Source organism: Physcomitrium patens, chromosome 12 (assembly GCF_059467195.1).
Source record: "Physcomitrium patens ecotype Gransden chromosome 12, ASM5946719v1, whole genome shotgun sequence".
In the NCBI taxonomy this organism is placed as follows: domain Eukaryota; kingdom Viridiplantae; phylum Streptophyta; class Bryopsida; order Funariales; family Funariaceae; genus Physcomitrium; species Physcomitrium patens.
The window spans coordinates 12,505,962-12,530,865 of NC_143421.1; the positions used below are offsets into that span (position 1 = coordinate 12,505,962).

At 30.8% G+C, this 24,904-nt stretch overlaps 1 protein-coding gene and 2 long non-coding RNA genes across 9 annotated transcripts; 2 read left to right on the top strand and 1 right to left on the bottom strand.

Moving 5' to 3' along the window:
- The first annotated feature begins 8,144 nt into the window (after positions 1 to 8,144).
- LOC149988043 (uncharacterized) lies at positions 8,145 to 11,175 on the top strand. Of its 2 annotated transcripts, none has more exons than XR_016505827.1 (2): positions 8,145 to 9,014; positions 9,180 to 11,175. It is a non-coding gene; the product is annotated as an uncharacterized LOC149988043 (long non-coding RNA). The 2 variants fall into 2 exon arrangements; XR_016505826.1 differs by having other exon boundaries at positions 10,042 to 11,175.
- Positions 11,176 to 12,142: 967 nt separating this feature from the next.
- LOC149988044 (uncharacterized) lies at positions 12,143 to 15,992 on the bottom strand. 2 transcript variants are annotated; one of them, XR_016505828.1, is made up of 2 exons: positions 12,426 to 15,992; positions 12,143 to 12,237 (listed from the first exon to the last, which is right to left on the bottom strand). It is a non-coding gene; the product is annotated as an uncharacterized LOC149988044 (long non-coding RNA). The 2 variants fall into 2 exon arrangements; XR_016505829.1 differs by having other exon boundaries at positions 12,143 to 12,234; positions 12,426 to 14,715.
- A 3,693-nt stretch (positions 15,993 to 19,685) lies between these two features.
- On the top strand, positions 19,686 to 24,779 carry LOC112289321 (uncharacterized). 5 transcript variants are annotated; one of them, XR_016505830.1, is made up of 5 exons: positions 19,687 to 22,247; positions 22,374 to 22,880; positions 23,012 to 23,195; positions 23,651 to 23,900; positions 24,537 to 24,779. XR_016505830.1 is itself a non-coding variant. In XM_024534457.3 (4 exons), the coding sequence occupies exons 1-3, from the start codon at positions 20,838 to 20,840 to the stop codon at positions 23,165 to 23,167; spliced, it is 2,064 nt and encodes a 687-aa protein (XP_024390225.1). In that variant the 5' UTR covers positions 19,686 to 20,837; the 3' UTR covers positions 23,168 to 23,195; positions 23,651 to 23,997. The 5 variants fall into 5 exon arrangements, 3 of the variants coding, with proteins under 3 accessions (XP_024390225.1, XP_024390224.1, XP_090111064.1); XM_024534457.3 differs by lacking the exon at positions 24,537 to 24,779 and having other exon boundaries at positions 19,686 to 22,247; positions 22,383 to 22,880; positions 23,651 to 23,997; XR_002971831.3 differs by lacking the exon at positions 24,537 to 24,779 and having other exon boundaries at positions 23,012 to 23,275; positions 23,651 to 23,997.
- The last annotated feature ends 125 nt before the right edge of the window (positions 24,780 to 24,904 follow it).

Below are 24,904 nucleotides of genomic sequence, written 5' to 3' on the forward strand. Positions count from 1 at the left end.
TTGTAACTTGCTTGCAAGCATTTTTTTTTATACTTCTCTGCAGTATTTTGCAGAAATGTGAGGTATTTATTGCAACCCTTAGCTTTGGAGTCCAAATTGTTTGGTAAAAATGAGACAAAACATATGGCAGCAAAGTTACACTCTTTCTCTATCACATCTTACAAACAAATTATACAACTCTTATTTTGAATGATAGTTGAAAGTATTGGAGATAAGTGTATTTGTTTTTAGAAAGATAACCAAATGAACTCTTAAAGAACATATTGTTAAATACAAGTTGTGGCAAAATATTTGTCCCACTAGCTCTACAATTTTTGGAGCTACCATGTTAAGTTCTAATTGAGAGATTGCATTGGATTTAATGGCACTAGCTATTTTTGCATCTTCAAAGAACATTTAATTTGTCTTATCAAACCCAAAAAAGGTCATGGTAGAGAACCCTTAGATCTTGTATTTATGAGCTAAATCTTGACATAGTTATCAAAGATATAAATATTAAATGTACATAAAAATCCAAATCTCACAAAAAATCACTTTTTAAATATTTTTATTGATTCCTATCTATAATTACTGAAAGACTAAAAAGATAGATCTTAAATGGAAGTTTGAATATATTAATAAAAAAAAGATCTAACAATAATAGTTGCAAGTGCAAATTTACAATCAAAGATATTTAGGCATAAACAAATAAAAAATAATATGTACTTGATGGACTTTGTAATTCACTTAATTAGAGTCAATTTTTTCTTTAAGGTTCTTTATTGCAATCTTTTACTTTGGTACCAACTTTTTATAATGACTACATGTAATAAAAAATAAATATCATCAATAGATATTTAATGCTATTGTAATTAAACAAATATTAATATGACATAATATATGGTCAATAAGCACTTAAGAAAATTTCCAAAGTGCATATACTCAATAAGCCATGTGTTGCTATATTGAATGATTAACTTATCAAAGTTGCTAGATAAAAGCTTTACTAAGATATTACATTTGCTTGATTCTTTATCTTTCTTTAAACCTTACTTTTTTAAGTTAGAATTTCCATTTAATTGGTATACAATAAGAATTTTTATTTATGTTTGTACAATAAAACAAAAAGACCATTTGTGCTCTTTAACATAATTAATACAAAATCATAGCATGGTAATAAAAAAAACATTGCATTTTATATTTTTCAAATCTTAATATCAATATTAAAGGTGTTACAAATATAAATAAAAAATATTTACTAGAAGATATAATCCAAAATAGATATAGCTTCTTTTGTACTATAATAATCTATTAGTAACTTGCCTTAATTAAAGACCTTGATAGTTAAAAATCCTTAAATTCTATTTATTGTACAAACAAAAATATTTAATTATAAAAAATTTACACCATTATATTTTGTTTTAAAAAAATATTCTTTTTTCTATAATTATTTTTTTGATTTTATTAAAAAAATTATAGAAGAAATAAGGCTAATAATAGCTAAATTATAAATAAATAATAAAAATTCAACATTAGATATTATAAAGGCAATGCTTGCCAACATAATAAGAATATGATATAAGTTTTGTTACGGATATGATATAAATTTTTTCATGGATATGTTGCAAATTTTTGTCACTAATATGATATAAGTTTTTATCATACAAATTTTTATCATATTTTTTACAATTATACACTATAAAAGCAATGCTTGTCAAAACCTTGATACAAAGGATATTTAATATAATATCCTTTTTCAATTCATAATAGTAATATATAATTGACAAAAATATTTTTTAGTTGTTTCTTCACTTGTGATAGATTTTATCTATGGTATAAAATGTACCATCTTATTGAAACAATCTCTTTATTTTGGCACATGATAAAAATGTCTAGAAAGGGCATCTAACAAACCTTATTGTTTTTTAAGCCAATATGTGATATTGAATACAAATCTCAATAAGGACATGCTCCAACAAACTTAGCAATGGTTTCAAATGAATATTGACATAAAGTAGTTAAGGTTCTCGTGATATGTATGAACAATCATTGGACTAAAATTGCCTTCTAAAAATGATGCTATTCTTTAAATGAATCAATAATTATAAGAAGTTCTTTATTATAGATCTTAAAGTTGATCTTAGATGTTGAAAATTTCTTGAATGAAAAACCATAGGATGAAGTTTGTCATTGGTTCCTATTTGTGATGATATTATATTCAAGGCAAATTCTATTATATTTGTTCCATAAAAAATGCTTTGAAAAATTCAATGTAATATAAAATTAATGCAGAAATATAAGTTTTTTTAAAGCTTTAAATATTGCTTCACCTTCTTTGTTCCACTCAATTCGTTCTTTATAAGTCAAATATATAAGTAAAATTACAACTTAAAAAAATCTTAACAAAGTTTTTATTATAATTGACCAACTCAAAAAAATATTGGATATCTGTAATTATTCTTGAAATCTTTCAATCTATGATACTTTAAATTTTATTAGAATTCATTATAAGGCCATCATTTGAAATGATATATTCTAAATAGTCAAGTTAAATTAAATGAAATATATACTTTTTCATCTTGGCATATAGTCCTGCATCTTTAAGAATTTCTAAAAGATAATAAATGTAAACTTTATGTTCTTCTATATTTTTAAAATATTTTTAATATTATTTAAATAAAAAATGAAAAAAATCATCTAAAAAATCTTTAAAAAAAATCATTCATAAAATGTTGAAAAGTAGCCAATGTATTTGTGAGTCTAAAAGATATGACATTGTATTCAAAATGTCTATATTTAATTCAAAATAAAATCTTCTATTTTTTATTTATTTATTTATTTTTTGATGCTTATTAGATTATATACTTCTTGTTGATTTATTTTGATATAGATCTTGGCTTGATTCAATTAATCAATAAGTTATGATATCAAAGATAGAAGGCACCTATTCTTGATGGTATTTTTGTTGAGTCTTTGATAATCCATACACATCTATAGTGATTCATCTTTTTTCTTTACAAATAAGATAGGAAATCCAGTTGGAGATTTTAAATGGCATATGAAGTTCTTAGCTAAGTTCTTATTAATGTATTCTTTGAGTTCAATCAACTCATTTTGTAATAAATTATAAACTGGCTCAAATAGTAATTGACATCTTTTTTGAAAGACAATTGAAGAATTATAAAGACCATGCTTTAAAAGAATATTTATATTCTTCTTTTCAAAAATATATTAATAATCTTAATATTGGCTTAAAATGCTACTTAAAGTCTTTTTACTATTAGAAATGGATGTGGCATAAATAAAAAAAAAAAAGACATTTTTATTTTTTATTTTTTTTATAGCATGCATGAAAGTTATTGCACTTATAAATAATGATTTAGTTTTAATAGACATATGAATTTTTATTTGGTTAGCAAAAGTCTTAATTATGCTCTAAAAATAAATTAAGATTATAAAAAATTTAATATATTTAAGGTTTATAATTTTTTATTAAATAAATCTAAATTAACTAGATTTAAAAAAGATCTAATGATATTAAATATTAATATGCTATTATGATAATTTTTTAAAAAATTTATAAAAATAATTTTATAAATAACATTTTCAAAAGATAAAAGGCAAGTATCTATGACTTCTACATGTACAAGTTTTTGTTTTTTTCTTTAATAAAGTTCTTTTATGTCTTTTAACAAATTCTTTAGTTGAAAAATAATGTTGGACTCTTGAATCTAATAAGATAGAGACTTTATGTTTTTTAGGTCCTAAAAAAATATCTATTGTAAAACAAAGAAAAGATTTTAAAGAGAGAATAAGACCTTTATTAGATATTGCATAAGATTCTAGTTACGCAATCCTTATTGTAGTTAGACAAACTTGTTTTTCAACATATTTTCTTTTTTGACTACCATACTCTTCATTTTTTAATTGTGTTGCTTCTACAAAAATAAAATTGAATAATGTACTTATATTTTCTACAATATAATTATAATTTTTTTTAATAATTTTAAATCTTTTTTTGTTTAATAAGAAGTTTAAAATATACCATGTAAATTTGCATGTCTTTTACTTTCATATATATATATATATATATATATATATATATATATTGAAAAGAAATTAATATTGCCATTGAATAATAAAGATATTGAAATCCACTTATGCACTTCTTAGATCAAAACTTAAAAAGTTGATTGTCACATTTCAAAGTAAAGTCAATTGATTGACTCAATCTTTGAAAATTAGGTAATTCGACCATGAATTTCTTTACCTTATATTGTCATCCATAGAAAAATTGCCTAATGATTAAATAAATTATTATACTTGATATAAATTATAAGTTATCAAAATTGTAAAGCATATAAACTTATTGATCAATAGCCTTAATAAAAAATATAAATCTTATTGGTTGCAATAAAAATTACATTATGTTCTCTATACAAAGATCAAAATTCTATCAAAAGCTTTCAAGTATTTTGATTTTAGATTATATTATTTAAAAGAATATGAAAATCATAATAAAAAAATTTAAAATTATTATTTTAATAAACCTTGTCATAATGAAGTTAAATAACTTTGAGATTGAAGTTCTATTACTAATTATACTTCATTAATAAATCCTTGAAACTTTAGTCTTGTACCACCAAACTTCTCAAATATGACAACTATTGATTCTTTGGCACTTGAATAATGTTCCATCATAGAAAAAATAATATGATTTAGTGTAGATGTCAAAGTAGCTCTAATAATCTCTATATCTTTACTTCTAACTATTTTGTTTACTTCTTCTAGTAGTAAATTGATTTAATGCATTATAAGCATTAATTCCTTTATTTACTCTTGCATTTGTGCTATTGCATTCCTTATTTCAATAAGTTCTTCTATAATAATACAATGAAAAAAAATATGTCTAATATTATTCAAGACAAATAAAAAAAATGACTTAAAATTAAAAAATATATATCTAAGTTTAATATTAATTTAGGAGTAAATAATTTATAATTCTAATATGCTTATGTCTTAATAAAAAAAAGAAGTGATTTTCTTTTAATTAAGAAAAGACAAAGCTCTAATATCATAAATATATTCTTATCAATTTATAAAAGAAAAAATTCAAAGAATACAAATAAATAAATGAGATATTTTACAAAGAGAGTTAACGTATATATATATATATATATATATATATATATATACTCACAAAGAAACTAGAATGGCTATTGCCAAAGACTAGAAAACTATAGATTCTTGAAACTAAACTAGAAGCAAAACAAAAAAAAAATAAAAATAAATAAAAATAAAAAAATGACAAAAGTGATGATGGCCTTACTCTTGTCTCTTTATATATTATCTAACTAAGAGCTATTTTCCAACATTTTATATGACCTCCAACATGTGTCCAACTTGCAAAAAATACATGTTTAACTTGTAAGTTAAGTTTCTTATATATGTACCATATGACCAACATATACCACAAGTGGTTAACATGTCCAACATATGGCCAATTTGTTGGCCAAGTTTTCAACCTATCAATTACATATAGACATGTATGAAGTCAAATTTGTATCTATAAAGATTTTAAGAAGCTCCTCCACAAATAAATATAATATATCTATTTTAATTTACGTCTATCTAATTCAAATTATGTAAGTAACTATTAATATTAATTATATTTGTGACTATTATTAATAATATGATACTAGGTTCAAAAATTGTAGATTTTTTTTATTAAAAAATATCAACATTTATTATAAAAATAGCCAAAAATAAATTTATTATCATATTACAAATAATATTTTTAATTTATAATAAGCCAATCATATATATTTTATTCTTGAAATTTAAAGAACTTAATTTTACAACATTTAAAGAAGGTCCGTATAATATAGATATAGATCTACTTCTACATAATACAAATGCAAGTGCTACCACAACCAATATGGCTATTATCAATACTAATTTCTCTATTGTAAGCTTTCACATACTCTTTGAGTTCTAACTAAGCAACAAAATTCTAAAAAAGTAACTGTAAATTATCAAAGCACTATTAACATAGATCTTTTAAATCCTTAAAAAATAATGCACTCACATCTCAATTAAATTCACTTTCTAATATAATAAATATAAATCAAATACTTAAATTCTTCTTTAATTCTAGTCTCTTGCTAAACCACATGCCATTGATACTTTTATTTGTTGAAAATCTCATCACTACTTAGTGTCATAATAATTATTGATGTATAGATCTATTATATATTTTTTTAGATTTTTAATTGCCAAAATTGGGCACATAGCTGTGAAAGGCGATGTTGTGTTTCACAAGTATCCAAAAAATCCTAATAGATTTCATCCATACGAGAAGAATATAATCTGAATTTCAATTCAAAAATGCTAAAAACACTCTTCTTAGTAGTCTCAAGAATACATAAATCCCAATTACCTTGTTACTTTCATATTTAAGCAATTTAGATTTTTCTTGTAAGCCCCAATCCTAATTAGTGAGCTTTAACAAGCTGTAACATCCAATCCGACCGTCCACTTGATGTAAAATTTTGCATGGAGTTGTCAATGTAAGTCTTCTATATGGTTAAGAATTTTTAGTCCAATCCAACTTACAAATTGTGAAGAAACCTCCAAAAATTGCACTAATGTCACTCGGCCGCTAACTTGAAAAGTGAAGCAAAAATCCCAGCAATGATTTCTTCCTTTCCAACTATTAACTTTGACTCAAAATTGGTATATAGCTTGATCTTCAAGTCTTTCAACACCATGCCAAATTTCACCTTGATCCAACTGATAGATCTCTAGATATCACAGAAACCCTACTCAACCTCAAACTGCCAACTTCCATAACTCTCTTATGCTAAAAACTAGATATCTCTAAACCACGCTGTTAGATTATTACAAAATTTTGTATATACTTAGCACACCCAATGATCCAAATATTACCAAATTTTCAATTGTAGATGATACACCAATCGCACGAACTAGCCAAAATTTCTAGCCCTAATTATATTATATAAAATCCAAATCACCAATACAAACCTTGACTTTGAATAATAATTGCTAAGTCTTTAAAAACCCTCCCAAAAAAAATCCTTATGCCTCTAGAAAGAACTTCAAGCTAGCTCTCAAAAATTATCCTCCGATCTTCAAATGAATCCCTATTTTGCCCTAGGCCATCGTTTTTGTGGCTAGAGGTCTGATTTCGACCTTGTCTCACAAACGGCCGATCCCTAGGTATCAATCTAACCTATCCTAAGGATTTTTTAGCCCAATTCTACTCTCAACTTAACCCTAGTACCAACTATATTAATTATTTATCTCTTCTAACTTGATTTTATCAATTTATGGTCTTTCTAAGGTAGTAGAAGAGTCTCTACAACCTAGAAGGTAAAATTACTAACTAACTTTCAACTTACTAACTATTAAGATAAGAAAATAACCTAAGAAGCTTTTATAAAAGCCATGTTTAGATACCTCAAATTATAATTGAACTAAAATAATTAGATATTAATTAGAAATTTAATTTTGATTATAATTTCACTATATAGTCAAATTACATCACGACAACAGGATGTTTGAATTCTATCCAACTAAAAAAACACTAAAATATAGATGGTCTAAATCTTCATGACGTGATGCAAAGACAGGATGAATTAGCAATATTTTATTTTGAAGAATTCACATATGTGGTAGAATGGAGTAATTGCCAATGAAATTCATTCAAGACTATCATATTTACAAGCAACTTTAAAACAATATTATATAATATCTATGTTTTAAATCACACGCTGTATTAAATATAGAAGAAATTACTTTCATATACTTCAATTTATTTAAAAATAAATAAAAAAGAATAAAAATATTATACAAAATATTAATACTAAAAAATTATAATTTATTTATTTTATAAATCAAAAATATATATTTTTATTAAATTCATGATTTTTTAATTAGATTCTAGAAGCCACACATTTAAAGCTTATAAGATTGTATAACAAGATATATTTTTTTCTAAATTAATATCCAATTTTAAATAATAAATTAACTATAATTAAATGTAAATGTTATAATCAGGTTTATTTAAAATAAAACAAAAAAAATATTATGTCAATTTTATGTCAATAAGAAAATGCACCATCAATAGAAATAACAAACTTAAAAGTAATTGTATTTATTTTTGTGATGATTGATTAAGGGATCAACTCCATTTAGTGCAGATGAATATTATTTGTTAAATTTGAGGAATTCTATATGACACTGGGAAAAGAAGTAGCCAAAGTGACATCTACTATTTAATTTAGGAAAATTAGAAAAATAAAAAAACATATTGTGGTGTGTCACAACATATAATTGTAATGACATGTAAAATCTTGTTTAAAAATATTTGTATTACTTTATAGATTTCCAAACATAATTGTGACTGAAAACAATAATAGTAGTCAAAATTTTGAGCAAAGAAAAATATTTGAAGAACAATAATACCAAAAAAATCATAAATATCAGTAATAGGGTTTTTAGGAATGTTACCATCAATATTTACATGTTTTTAAACCTATCAATTCTATACATCCCACACATGCAAAAATAAATAAATAAACACATACATAATTAAATAAATGGATATCCAATAGTATAATTTTCATAGAATACTACAACACAGTTCGGTCATGTTGGAAGTCTCATTGTGATTCTGACGATTGTATCGATAAAAAAAACAAGGTAGTGGCACTGCAGAAGCTACAGAATGAAGTGTTGAAGTGCACTGAACTTGAGCAAAATTCACTCCATCCAGCAACACTAAAGCCATAGATTAGCAACTTGCAGAATCCAGTTGTTATGAAAGCTAAGGGCTTCACTGTACATGAAATACTGCAGTCTATACTTGTGGATGGTTGTTTTCAGATCTGCCTCCCAAACTGTGTATCGTGGAACTTCTTTTGCCTAAACTCAGGCTTTGTTATTGTGGCTTATTTGTGCTCAAAAGTTTCAGTTTTGGAGACGTTGTGGAGGTTCTGCAGCTCTTCCATTTGGTGGGTTTAATTCTTGTGAAATCTACTCTGGCTTGGTTATGATGGATTATACATTAGCGAGGTCTTGTGTGGGTAAAAGAATAACTGGCTTTGTATGTGTGCTGATTTGAGGAAATCATGTACTGCTTTGCTGGGTAGTGAAGTTCTGCTTCTATGGTGATGCAGGAATCTGTAGCGGATCCGAGCGTCTTAAGTTTTGATTAGTGATTATAATCTGCTAGAAATGCAAACATCTTCAAGGTAAAATTGATTGAGAATTATGTTGGGCTCTCTAATCGAGAGAATGAGATAGAAGCAGTTGTGTATGAGCTGCGGAAGGGGGGGGGGGGGATCTCGAACCTCAAACAGCGAAGCGTGAAATTTAGGCACTGGCCGAGAGCAATTTTGCCCTAGGAACGGTGGTGGAGTTTTTATTTGCAAGGGTAATAAGCAGAATGCCACGATGGAATTTGAAGAAAACGTGGCAGGATTTTGCTTGCAAGCAAGACCTTCTCATTTATCCCCACTGGAATGGGTTTTAAGGCTCATTCTAGCCTAACGAGAGATGCAAAACATGGTCGCTTGGGCTGCTTGAGAGTTGGAAACTTTGAAAAGCTCCATCACTATACTTTTTCTTCGAATTGAAAAGATCGATAACATCTGTTAGGGTCTTTAGGAAGAGTTATTAGATGAGAAGGATGAAAATGAAAACTTACAAAACAAGCTAGTGTTGTCTTTTGCTGAGAGAGACTACCAGCTATTACAAGTCGCTGCTTTTAAGAAGAAACAGTTGGCTGAGCTTCACGAGGGTATGGAGGGAAACAAACATGCAAATACAATAAAACAAGTCACTGTTAATGAATCGGAAAATGACCGCTCAACGCTGGCATTTACTCGTAACAATTTGAATATACTCGTGCAGCAACGTTAATGGGTTGTCAGGGAGCGTGGAAACCTGCACAGGAGCCTCCAGGAATGCAATGCTGAGATCGTAGAGCTGAACCATGAAACTGTTTAACCCTAAAGCTATCATCCACGTTGAGCGCAGGTACAGCGTAAATGCTGATTCCGAGGCAAGCTCACAGCTAACATTTCTCCAAGAGGAGCTTGCGAAAACCGGTGAAAAGTCCTCTGCTGTTGTTAAGGAATGACGGGAGCATCAAGTGGTGTCACAAAGGACTGGAGTAGAAAGATTCTGAGTTGTGAGGTCTTTGGAGAAAACAGGTGGAGATGCAACTGAATAGTGACAATGTTATCCGGATGGAATGTAGTTTCATGATAAAAGAAAAAAAGAAAGAACGAAGCAGAGATGACATTTAGGTAGATGCAGATGCCCAAAGAAAAACGGAAGTCGGAGTCTGACTTTTATGAATCCTCCATGGGGAAAGCATAATCACTGGCAAAAAGATAGGTCACTATTTTGTGTCTCAAGCTCATCAAGACATCCTCCTACTAACAAACAACTTTGTTCTAGTACCGAGGTGTCCAGCTGAGTACGAAATTGCATGTGTAGGGTACAGTTATTCTTTACTTTCAGATATGAATGCAAAAGGTTTGTACCGATTTGACGTAACTTCCCACTATATGTTTACCCTCAGTTGTGCAGTAAATGAGACATGCGTGGATATTTCTGACCTGAGATCGACGCTTGCGCGATTCTTGTGAACTTGCTCCAGATTTAGGAGCAATTTCCAGAATTAATTTAGCGACGACATCTTTTGCAAAGCACTGAAAGCGGTGTAGGAATTGCATATGTACACTAGTACTCTTCTCGTTGCCTCTCTTTTTATTTTAGGGTATCCGCGGGGCACTTAGTAAGTCTAAATTCTATTCATCAGACCATGGATTCGGCGCATTAACAAATTCAAGGTTCCCACAAAAGGCCACAAGAATATTTGCTGATGAACCTGATGGATTGTAGTGTATAAATTATTTTCTACATTTTTCAAACTTCGTATATTGACTGAGATTAATTGCAGACATTTTATCATTGAAGCAGTATGAAGATATTAATCTAAAACGCTGTATTGATTTCACAAGTTTAATCCGGGCAGGATACGAACAAGACAGCCCCAAATTGAAGCAATGCCTTGCAATGTATTGATTACTGATACATTTCTACATAGCCATGTGTTTCTACAAAGCCATCTGAACCTCATACTAACCACCGTGTGGGTCAATGGATTGATCAAAGTTTGTGGTTCTTACATCTCTAGCAGAATCTTTCACAACATCTCGATGCCTGGCATGAGGTGATTGTACCCGATAGATCCGGTAGAGTTTGGAGCGAATTGAAATTCAGACGACCTCTACATGTTTGTAATTAAAAAGATGTATGTCCAATGGTGTACCTTCCCTATTACAGAGATTGACAGCAATGTGGAGGCGTTACACGCAGGGATACGGTGTCCAACTGTGTTTCCTCGCAATGTCTCTGACAATGTGCACTTCACTTAGCAGTACAAGATATTGCTCCGCAACATTTTTCCTGCCATCCACTTCAGCATGCTTGTGCCTACTGCACTTTTTGTAGCAGCATACATGTGTATTCCGTGTTATGTTGTATGTGCACCGAGGATACCCGTAGGTGTCTAAAAACTGCAGGGTGGACTTGCAATGATAGATTTCGAGGGCTTGTAGGTTACTACTGTAATGCACATGTTATTTCGGGGTAATGAGGTTATTGAGTGACTGTATTTTTTGAATCATTTATATTAAGTTGGTGTAGATGTGTTCAAGATCCGTACCCAAGGTTTTGGGTGATTCCGCCAGCAATATACTGCTGATTCTGATCCTACGTAGCTCCAATGTGGCTGAGGTGTTTAATTTTTATGATAGCAAAGAGAAATGAACAAAGAAGTGCATAAAAATAAATACTCAACTTCTTAAGTTAGTGGGAAGTCACTCGGAAATCATTTGAAACAATTGAGAATGGACCTTCATCATCCAATCCTGTAATCATACTTCAAGTTCGAAGAGGTTGAAACAGTATTCGACAAATATCATTTCCTTGGTCATTGTAGAACCCTTGATATTTTTCATCAGTGCAACAGTCCCGAGCTAAACTTGTCTGCTTTTCCATGGGTCTCGTTTCAGTAAAACCATGACAAGATACGACGTGAATGTTATGTTTCTAATAGCCGAATGGGTTGTGCTTAAGACGATGTTTCATTCAGTATAATGTCCTTGCTTTGCTTTACACAGTAAAATGAAAGACGTGTGGCGAACCGTCTGTGCCCCTCTGCTTACACAAAACAAGGCGAAGGAACACATATTTCAAATAAATAAATAAATAAATAAAAGAAAAAGGTAGGACGTCGAGGTCAAGAAGTGGTTGCAAATTGGCATTCCGGCTCAAATTAAGCCACAAAGCATGGAACGCTAGCTCGCAACAATGAAATCCTGTTTTGAGGGCAGAAATCAACGACTCACTTTAGCACATGACAGTGCAGTCGACAGACCATTTTGAAGGGTTTCCTTGTTTCCAGCCTCAGTCTCCTCCCCACTACAATCACACACACCCTGCCAAGCCTCTTCCACTGACAGCCAATTCCTGGGCAACGCCATAGCTCCATTCCTGTTCAGTTCAAACACTCCTCTTTCCCACAAAAAATAAAACTGCACCTATAAATACAAATATATCCCTTTATTGGAATCAACCTGGGCAACACAACCCATGATTGGAATGAGTAAGAAAAAGCTGTTCCGACCAGGTTTACCTCGAGGCACGAGCCAGGGGAGGAACAGACCTTGCAGAGAAAACGAAAAGCAAAGCAAAGCAAAGCAAATGCAAAAACAAATGCAAACTCAATTGTGGATGGGTCCATGAAACCTCGAAAGAATGGGCACGGAAAGCATTTTGCACTACATTAATGTCCATCTTGCTTCTCTGTTTTATTGTATTGGAAGTTACCCACCTGGCTCATCATTTGAGTCCTTTGTATTTGTATGGACTCCCGCTGTTGTGGAAGGACTGCAAGTAGATTTCGGCTTTAGTTTTGTAGTTTTTTGACAGAATATTTATTGGATTTTCTTTTGGATGGATTGATATCTTCATAAGACATTTATTCATAGATTTCTTTTTGTTGTTTTGTTGTTGTTGTTTGGCAATGTAGCTATTGTTTATCTAGAATGCATTATTTATTTACTTCAAATTTAATTTAGGTTTTTTTGTTACAAAAATAGAAATTATCCAATGCGTTGATATTATGAAACAATGTACAAAAAGATAGCTTAACTCCTTGTACCTATGTAACATCAAAATATCTTAAACCATGTCACAGTCATGAATCAACTCATAGATCTTGTCAAAAGTTGCTCTTGTACAAACATAAAACCAACCATTTTTCCTATAGAAAGATTTCAAGTCCATTCTAAGCCCACTAATGATTGGCAAACTTTACAAGGATGAAGTTAGTGGTTTAGTGTGATGGATGTGGTGGTTGAATGTATTTTTATGGATGGTTTTGGCCAAGCCTATGTGTTGGTTCAGGGACTCAAAGAATAAAGTTATTTGAAACTTTATATCCATTAAACTACCACAGCTTTTGTAATTTTTTTCTTTTGAAGCATATAAAATCATATTTTTCCATTAAAACATATTTTTTCCTAAAATAAACCTCCCTAAAATAGTTAAAAATACTTAGGTTGATGGTTTAAGGTATTCCAAGATTAGGAGAAATAATGTGTGATGTAATTTCTATTGATTTCTATTCCTCCAAAGTTTCATTTATTCTCAAATGAGATTTTAGTACATTAAAGTTTTATTGATTTACTTTATGCATTTTTAGACCTAATTAGGTGTTTTTCTTTCTAGATATTGATATATTTTTTAACAAGGTATATCTTGTGTTTAGAATAATTTTCAATTTTTTTTATGACTTTTCAATTAATTTGTATGTATTCTATTAAATCCCTCATAATCATACTTTTAGTGTAGAAATCACTTTATACCTCCTATTCAAAGGTAAATTGATTTATTTAGATCTACATAATCTATAAGCATGGTTCTTATAACAATGATCAGATTGTAATGAAGGTTTCTAATTGATGAGCAATATGTTTTAAAAATAGCTTGCTTCTTTGTAAAATCTTTTAATAATATTTATTTCTAAAAATTAGATGTTGATTTATAAAAAATTAAGGCAATTCAATTCCAAATTCTACAAGTTTAATGGTATTTCCAAAATTTGTAAATGGTAGTTTTGGGTATTTAGAATGAGTATAAGATGCAATAAGTGTCAATATATAAATTAACTTGCACTCTTTATGTATTAACAACCAACTCCTTTGTTCTATAGAAACCACATATATATTACTTATCTGCAAGTAAGAAGTTTGGACCATATATTATCATTTTTAAAATAATAAATCATGTTCTAATAAGGTATTTTATTTGGTTATTTTTAAATTAGTGATATGAGTGCTTTTTTAAAGTAACTTTGACCCAAGTTCGATTGAGTATTCATAAATATTTTACTTTTGTCTGAGAATAAGAGTTGGAATCAAAAATAAAGCTACTAATTGGAACTTAGAATAGATTGATGAATTTGTTTCTTCTTTTTTGTTGGAATTTTTTTAGAACAATTATTAAAAAAAATAAAAAAAATAACTACTTCATTCTTACTACTCCTAAAGTATTGAATTTTTAATTAGATGATAGGATTTTATTATAGTAGAAAATTCTTATTTGGACATTCATAAAAAAAAAATGATCTTTGCAGGTAGAGATTTAAAAAGAAAAAAATAAAAAAATAAAAAACCATTTATCTTCTTAAATTTTATTTTTTTGAGTAAAAAATTAGAAAACTACTTGCAATAATTAATCTTTTTAAGGCATATAATTTGATCTAATCTTGAAATTTAGCTGAAATAATATCATATTGAAGTTTAGTGTTTTATGTTCTAAAAACAATAGTAGTATAAAAAAATTCCAAATTTTATTAATGTTGGACATGACTTTGTATTTAGATTTTAACATTTATAATTAAAGGTTATATTGAAATTTTAAAAAGATTTTGGCTCTTTGAATTCCATTTAAGTATAGTATTGCATCTAGTTGAAAATTTAGGTGAGTACCAATGAGCTGGAATTTTAGATCCAACCATAAACATCTATTTTAAATTTTATAAAAAAACAAGTCAAGAAATCAAGACTATAGTATGAATATATTTGTGTCCTAAATTTGTCAATTTTTTTAAAATAATTTTTGCCAAAATCCTAGTTGTCATTTAGAATTAGTATCTAAATATGGTCTAAGAGCCAATTTTTTTTATGCAATTGATTTGGCATTTATCATTTTGTATCTAAGAAATAATTGATTGATAGCACATCTAAGTTGTGAGACCTCTAAAACCCATTTGGTAAGAAAAACATCTTATGTATGTAAGAATAAGAAAAATATAATGTGTGGTAACTTACTAACATTATTGAAGAAAGTCTAATCCCATTCAAAATCATTGGTCTAAGGTAGTCCAATGTTTTTTTATTGAATACTTATTAGTATATTGCTTTGAACCAATTAACTTCTAAAATTGAGGCTAAACTAAATTTTTTGATAATTTTTATTAATATTTTCATATTATTTTATTTATTTTTAATTATAATAGTTGAATTTTTTATATTTTGATACATAATTTGTGGATTAGAATTCTAAGGAATATTGATACCATTAAGTTTATGTTGTTTGAATGTATCTTAAATGGCTATGTATAAAATATTACCAATAAAGAATAAAAAAATATAAAGCAAGCTAACATCTTTATTTCTTTCTTCTCTTTATTGGATATTGTTTTGCAATAGAACCATTTATTTTAATTAAAGTCCTTGTGCCTTAAAAATTGAATTTAATCATACAAAAAATCTAAATATTAAATCCAATTTTTTCTATATTATGTAAAAAGAAGTCTCAAGAGACTATATCAAAAGCTTTGGAGATTAAGTTCAAAAGCTTTGGAGATCAACTATTGATTCTTATGTAAATAGTATAATATCTAAGATTTATGTTAAAGAAAGAAAAAGAAAAAATAAAGAAAGAAAAAAAAAATATTTGATCAAAATGAATAATTTTTATTAGTATATATTAAAATATATTTTATATAATATTAGTATGTATTTTTATTTTTGGTATTTAATAAGAATATAGATTGGTAATTTTTAATTTAGTCTTATTTTTATATTTATAAAATAAAGTGAGATATTCTTTAATTATACTTTGAAAAAATTTACCATTTGTTAGATATTGCTTAATCATTGTAATATAGTCTTTTTAGATAATATGCCAAAATGTTTAAGAAATTCAATCCTAAAAATGTTATCTTTAACTACTTTTTTAAAGTATTTTAAAGTTTAAAAGTTAAAATTAATTTTTCATTCATTTATTGATGACTTTATAAATTTATTATTTTTCTAGCCTTAAGCTTTACTAAATTAAGGCAATCTTTAATATTGTGATGTATTTCTAAATAAAAATAAAACAAAAACAAAACAAGTCAATAGGTTTAGATTATCAATGAGTGTAGTTTTTTATTTTTGTATTTGTCACAAGGTTGTTCATATTGATTTCAATCTCTTAGCTAATTCTAAAGTCTAAAATAATATAAAAATATGTCTCACACATGTAATTTATTTTTGGACCAAAATCCAAAATATATTCTAGCCTAGCTATAATAAGTGGAACAACTAAGAAGAGCTCTTCTAATAAGTATTTTAATACAACTAATGTTGATATCTTAAATGATCCCAAATAAGCATAATTGTTTTGATTCTATATGGTGCATTAATCAAAGTATGGATTCCAAGAGTAGAACATATAGAAGTAGATATTAGATCGATATGGCAATTGAATTAAAACACAACAAGTTACCTCTTTGAATGAAGTTTTTCAATAAAAATATTTTTTCCAAACAAAAGAGCTTCTCCTACTAATTTTTTAAGGCTTTGAGTCCATTATTGTCAAATTTACTATCTACAATACAAATAATTATAATATTTTAATATATTTTATCTATTTTTTTCTCATAGGGTTTTGATCTAAGGCAATTGCATGTAGTTTTGTGCATGAGAATTATTCTATAGGATTTCTAAAAAGCTTCAAAAGGAGAAATTTATCTAGTGTATATTGAATCAAGTATGGTTGGCTATTTTGGCAATATAATTCATAAAAAACAAACATCTCTTGGTTTCCATTTAGGTTCATGAGTAAGTTTATGCTTTAGAATTTTATTGCAATACCTCTAGTTATGTAAGCAATCCTTATATTACCAATTGTATTCCTAATATACTTAGCATTAGTCAACATTGTTTATTATAATATTATCTCTAAATACCGAATTTAAAAAATTAAAAATAGAATAAAATTAAAATTAAAATCTTAATACTTCTTTATTTACATAAGAATCACTTAAGATAACTTACTAACAAAATGTTATTGTATGGTGTAGCCATGACCATGCTTATGATGCTCTACTATTATAATGGCATCCAAAATCATAAAGAACTTACTTTATACCAAGCTTTTCTTGTCTCATTTTTATTTTTATGTAGTCGCCATTACTTGTGTCATCACGCTTCTTGTTTCTTTTTTTTTATTATCTTTCTATTTGTTTTTATTTTATTTTCCTCTCAGTTATTACAATTAAATGCTACTATTCTCCTTTTATTATTACCATCTTCTTCTTTGTTGCTTTTACTAATATTCTTCAAACTTACACACTTACTATGTCTCTTTTATTCACCTTAATTGTTATTTTATATACATTAGTCCATATTATCATACTTTTATTAGCATATTGACTTATCTCTATAGCTAAATTATTCTTTTTAAAAAATAATTTGTTATCAATGTAATATTTTTTTAAATAGATAATTATATTGTAGTTTATTATAAGACTTAATCAAAATTGACCTAAAAATATTAATATTTAATGATATAAAGATAGTTATATTTATATCAACTATGTTAATTTACAAGATTTTATAGTTTTTGGGACACAACTTGAAAATTGATAGTTTTTAATGTTTAATCTTTAGCTGGTATTAATTTTAAATAGAAGTGGCAAAAATTGATTTATAAGGCCTACAAAGATTTTTTCCAATAAAATATTTATCTTCAATATTATAAATAATTAAAAGAAAGTTTTTATTTTTTAATTTTAAGATTAAAAATGCTACAAGTCTTTGATGGTCTAATTTATTATAAAGCTATTAGATCTTAAAAAATAAAAAATAACATCTATATTAAAATTATAATTTTAAAAAATATATTTTTTCTAATTATAGAATAATTGTGACAACAAATATATTTTAAGTTGTGCAAACATTGAGTATAAATAAATTTTTATCACTAAATACCACTTTATTATTTAATTATTTAACAATCTTTTAACAATATTAAAAATAAAAATATTTGAATCTAATATTTAAATATATCTATATATAAATTATCTACTCTTATAAATTAAGCCAAATACAAAATGGCAATAAAGATAACTATCAAAAAAATAACAATTTATGAATTATTGAATTTAATGGTATTTTCAAACAAAGATAATAACAGAATTTGTTTAATAATATAATTTTTGACAAATTTAAATAATATTTGGAATTTTTTTAAAAAAATTAAATATTTTAAACAATAAATGATATTTTATTTTATTTTATAAATATTTAAATAAAAAGATCTAATACAATTACTTCTTAAAAGCTTCAAAATAATATTATTATAATTTTTTATTCTTTTATAAATCTTAAAATTAAATTCATATTAATTATAGTTTTTTCTTTGTTTTATCTAATTATTTTATGTGATACACAATTGTGAATGAATTAATTAGATATTATAAAATAAATTTATTTATAAATTAAATGATAAATATATGTATTTAAATAGAAAAAAATAACATCCATTGTATGAATATTGAAAGAATTACTTTATGAAGTGTAACAATATTCATGAATGGTAGATAACAAATTGACAACATTAGTTGAAATTGTTGTGCTTTAAAACAAATGACATCTAGAATTCATTTCTCTACTATTGGATCTCCGACCAATAAAAACCAACCACATTCATCAAGATTACCATATTCTTCATAATGGGAATATATATATATATATATATATATATATATATATTATTCATTTATTTATTTTGACTAAATAATATAATTTTCTATAAACTCTTTTAGAAAATCTGTAATAATTTGAACATATCAATATTCAATTAAAATACTAGTTATTATGTCATTTATGAGTGTTACACCATAAACTTGTCCCAGAAGTTGAATGATTTTGCATTTTAGAATGACAACATGACATGCAATAGAAAATACAAAGCATGAAAAAAAACTTTGACATTTTAACTGAAACTTGCACAAGTAAATCCTTGTAGGACTAATAATACAGTTTACAAGGCAACCACGTGGCATTACTAAAATCCCCAAGTGTTTCTAAAGTCCCGAAGCTACCACTCCCCTTCTAAAACAAAATTGCATTGTGTACGGACAGTAGAATTACATCAACACCCTTGGCAGCGGTCACGAAATGAATCTGAACCCCACTGCAAAACCGAACCGACACAAAATGCCACTGAAGAATGGGCTTTGGTGGACTAGCCAATACCAAGGCTGGACTAGAAATCCCATTCAAATCCCTCCTCGCTCGCTCGCTGCATCGTTTGTCACGCCACACCCACACCAACACACATGCACACTTAAACTCGCGTATGAAATGTGGCCTTGTTTCGCGGGATGTGTAAGAGCAGCTGGGGCACTTGAACGTGGGGCTCCTGAGTATTTGCCGACACCTTGGGAAGCCGGAGCTCCGTCCAGTCCACCTCCTCATCTGTTTGTTGTATTCGGATACTACCTGGATTAGAGACTGATTAGCTGGGGCTCTAGCTGCGAGTCTCTCTCTCTCGCTCATTCTGGCTCCTTTGTAGTACCCTCCGCTGGGTCAGGATGCAACGGTCGGTTGTTGATCACAGCCTGCTGCTGCCGTGAACAATGTGATCCTGTGGGGAGGTTGGAGCTTGCACCGCGTCGTTTGGGGTTCACCTCCCTTCATACCGGGGATCTGCCTGTGGCAGCAGCAATGTTGAGTGGGGCTAGACTGTTGGATCATGTGGAATTCTTACATTAAATTGGCATCATTGGTATCTTCGCCTCGTAGGAACTTTGATGAGAGAAGAGTTTTCATGAGTTGTACTTGGTGATGTGGGGTTGATCTGGTGCTCATTCAGCACGGCAGTTACTTCCTAGTTTTCGGACGGGGCGACTGAGATGAGCGGCGTCTTCGATGTGGGAATTTTTGTTTCTGTGTCGGGACGTGTTCTTGGAGAGGGGGGGCCTGTGTCGAGGCATTAGTCATCGATCGGACGCAGGGAACAATGTTGATGTAAACAACCTTATTCATACTTGTTGATACTACTCTGAGCCAATGTAGCCGTGGATGGTGTTTATTCCCTTCGTCTAATATTATGCATGAAGGTAGCGCGTAGCAGCATTGTCCGTGGATCTTAATACTGCACGGAATTCCCAAGCTTCCAGTTGGTAGTGTCAGTGATCCATCACTACAGGAATTATTTAATGCAGCGAGGGCTCAGTTTTCGAACGATCATGAACGCGGTATAGGGCATGGAGTTGAAGATTCTTTCGTGCTCCACCCAGCGGTAGGATTGTTTGAATTGCCCTGTGGGAGATGTACCAGTATGCTGTGTGAAGACCGAACCGTCTCATTTTCTTTCTCCTGTCAGATGGTATTTTATTCTGCAGCCTGAACTGGGTGATCGAGAGCAGTGAACTGCGAGCAGAATCAGAAGTAGTTGAAGAGCTGGGTGGAGTGAAGATGGGGCGATTGAAGAAGATGAAGCAGCATGAGGATATGAAGCGAGCGACAACCCGCAACAGAGATTCACCGTCTAAGAATGCCAGGTCCTCAGGCCAAGAGTCGCAACCCGGAAATTCCATATCCTTGCAGCGCCGTTACGATTTTGTCAATGAGAGTGATTCTCACAAGGCGAAGGTAGTTCAGTTGAATCCCAAGTCAACTCCGATGGGCAGTGACGATGAGCAGTTCTTTTACAGCAGATACTCTTCTGAGTCGTCGATGATCTCCGACAAATTTCCCACGAGTGGCGCTGCGCCTTCAATATGGGAAGCAGCACCAAGCAATTCCAAGGAGCAGGTGATCATCTATAGCGATATGCCCATAGCACCTCTAATGTCCAGTCCAAGCACCGGAGATCACACTGAATTGGTGCGCGCACAGTCTTTGGGTGCAAATAGCGATCATCTCCATCCGAGCGGCACATTGTTGCAGCAGAATGCAGGGGGTACAAGACTCCCCAGTGGATTGCTTTATCCTTGTTCAACTCCGGAGGGCAACCGTAATAGCTGCTTGCTGAATGCAGCACATTTCACATTTGACGATAACATTCTTTCCCCAGATTTCGCAGGCATCAGTGAGGGGAACACTTACACAGAGAAAATGTTCAAGGAGTTAGTAGAAGAGTCGAAGTTGAATCACAGTAAATCAAAGAACGGATCAAACTCCAACAGCAAGCTTGACGCTTTTACTATTAGTTTGAGAGTCCAAAGGGATGAAATGCAATCTCCTGTGAGCACATTGGACTGTCCCACATCGCCCCAATCCCCAGAGCGCTCATTTTCTGGAACGTTGAAGCGTAAGTCATTGCGACGTAGAAGCGACGAAAATAATAGCATTTCTACCCAGTTGCCCAAAAGCCAATTTGCTCGATACTCGATGTCGGTAGACCGCGCTGTCGATGACGAATGTCTCGAAGGCCCGAGTGAAGTTGCATGGCTTGAACCTTCTCCTTGCCATCCTGATATTGCTAAACTGCATTCCACACTTGCCTCTGGTAGGAAAAATCCCTCTTACGAACGCTCGTCGTCGAACAGTAGCACTTGGAGTATCTCTCTTGTGCAGAATCCTGTCAAATCAGTCTCGAACATGGTGGGCAGGAGGCATCAGACGAGATTTTGTCGGCTCAAGGATGCAATCATGTCAATATCATTTACTAATGGCGACGATGGAAGTCCGTCATCCCGTTCGAGAGCTGTGAAAAAAGGGAAACGTTCAGAGGTGAATTCAGGGCGAAGTTGGTTGGGATCTGGGAGAGGTAGCTCCTTGTGGGCTTGCTCTGGTCGGTTACAAACGGATGTCACGGGGGAGCCTGATCAGCATGAACTATACATGGAACAAGAAAAGAAAGACAAAAACATAATACAGCAGGTGCACACTCTCTTTTGAAATGGTTGTCTAATTCTCACGTCTTGGCTGTTCCATAAGAGTCGCTTCTGTAATTCCCTGGATGATTGATCTTGCCCTGACTGCCATGTTTGTTACCCAATTATGAAGGATTTACAGCCAAAAGCCGATGAGGAAGAGTTTCCATTCGACTACCCCATTGCCTCCACATTCGTCTTTCAAGAAGCTGAGAAGTCGCCGACCTCACCCGCAGTCGTTTCTAGAAACTCTGGGAGCGAAGATCTCCAATCTTGTGACCACTTTGACGACCCCGATGACAGATCTTTTACAGACAGCGAAACTTCAAACACCTGTTCGTTAGATAGTGGGAGACTCAGTGGGGTGCTGGATTACCCGTCAGAGTACCTCCCCACTCGGAAGATCGTTTATGTGGGAAGGATTGTTGACAGTGTTGGCTTGTCAAATAGAGCCTTGAGCGGCTTATCTTCGAGAGCGTTGAGTGGGTTTTTGGAGATAGGGAGATCGGGAAGGTTCAGTACAGACTTACAACGCGGGAGAATTTTGGACAAGGTGCAGCATCCGCGCACTCCCGATGTAAGGCTAAGGATTTTCAAGTCGGAGAAGCCATCGAGACGATTCATGTTGTCGCCTTGCTTGGTACGCTCACCATGCATCCAGTTCTGTCATGAATGTCGTCTGATCGGTAGGATTTGAATCTCATTCTTTATCGATCATTTCAGATGGACTTTAGCTCCTAACAATTTTGCCGGTTTCGTTTCATGTGACAGCCCTTTCTGCATAGATCGAACAAGCGTGTACCTAGAATTCAGCAGGCACCAGTGTCGGGATCCAGCCGAAGGTTGCAACCTGTGAACAGTTTCACTGCCCGCCTTGGTCCGGTCGCTGAGAATCCACCCCTTTTGGACAATCCCATATCAGAGTAGTTGCGGTGTCTGAAGACTCTCTCAAGAGGTGCTTTCTCTCCTCCAATCAATCATTCCATTCCTCCAACCTTCTCTGGAATCACCTGCGACCTTCTCACGGATTAGCAGGTCCGACGCCACTAATTTAGTGTGATGAACTCAAACCGAAGCTTGAATTCTTATGTTTGGCGAGCATTGAGTTTGTAACCATGTCATTTGATCTATCATGCCAGCGTATAATCAGAACAACGATGTTGCCAGTTTTAACCGATTGACTAATTTCTGCAAGCAAAACTACACGAAACCAAGATAGTCCTCCGAAGAATAGACAAAGATGCATTACTTGGCGTTTTCAGATCTGTGGACGTCCCATACCTCCTGTTATATGACATCTGACACTTCCTGTTATATGACATTGGCAATACTGGAGGTGTAGTACCATGCGATCATGTGTGCCTTCTGCTCAACTATTGCTCAATACTCCTGCTGGTTCTGTTTCTGCAGGTCAAAGCTGGAGCTGAGCTGGAACGGCTAATCCTTTGCCATTCCATGCTAGCAAACAGCAATCGGCGTTTTCTTGTCTGTTAAATGCTCAGATTGTACAATGGTAGTAATTTCCTTAATCTTATTTTGCACAGATGTGATGATCATGGTTGCTTGGCGCCCACTTCTGCTTGGCCATTGCCAAGTCCTGGCGCCCACCATAGTCACTGACATTCACGATACTTACTTAAAATGGAGAGCAATGCAATTTGTACGATTTTATCTAAACTGCCTAATGTGTTCTTCATAACTAATAGAATGACATGGTGCATAATTCACCGGACACCCGATCTGGGGTCAAATTTTAAGTGTTTGTGCATGAATCTGCTCTCATGTTTTGGCCTTTAGTTTTGATCCCAGACCTGAGCATCTGCGTCTCTTTGTCAGTCGATTAAGTTTTTGATGCTTCGTAGGAAGCAGGAAGATAATTTGGATTTGAATTTTCAATAGTTTTAGAAACTTTGGGAGCTTTTTATTTTAATTGATGACATAAGAAAGTCTAAAAATGAGCTTGATTTGGATTCAAAGGTTTGTAAAACTCATTTAAGAATTAATGTTGCCAAAGCTTCTTTTCATTCTAACAGTTTTAGTTTACTTTTCTTATAAGACTCACTGCGTATATTCTAAGCTATCATGTTAAAGATTCGGAATTGGAAGTTGTCCTATAGAAAGTATTAAAAAAAATTAATGTATTTTGGAATGTAACCCATATTTATTTGAAGTAATAGATAGAATATAGTAAAATACTATTTACAATAACAACCTTATCTATGATATTATTGTATACAAGTATTTAAGTTTATTTTATATCCAATTGATCAAAAATTAGTCTATGTCTTGCTTACAGATATTTATGCCAAAGAGAGTAGCAAGTAATGTGGATTTTATGATTTTGAGCCAATTACCATCCAAATGAAGGTATTGGATTTATCTTGCCAATACAAAAAGTACTTGACTAATTAATGTTTAATCTATATACCATGCTATATTATTAGAGGATGTCAATTATTTTAATCATGAAGGATTTTAAATCATCTACATGTTAGCATAGGATCCGTTGTTTTTTTCTCTATAGATATTTCAAAACTACAAATATTTTTACTCTTGAATCTCTTTTTGAAATTTTATTGTTGATGTTTTTCTACAATAAAGAAGAAGTATGGAACTAGTAGAAAACCTTGCTTTACACCTCTTTGTAACTAGAAACAATTTGTT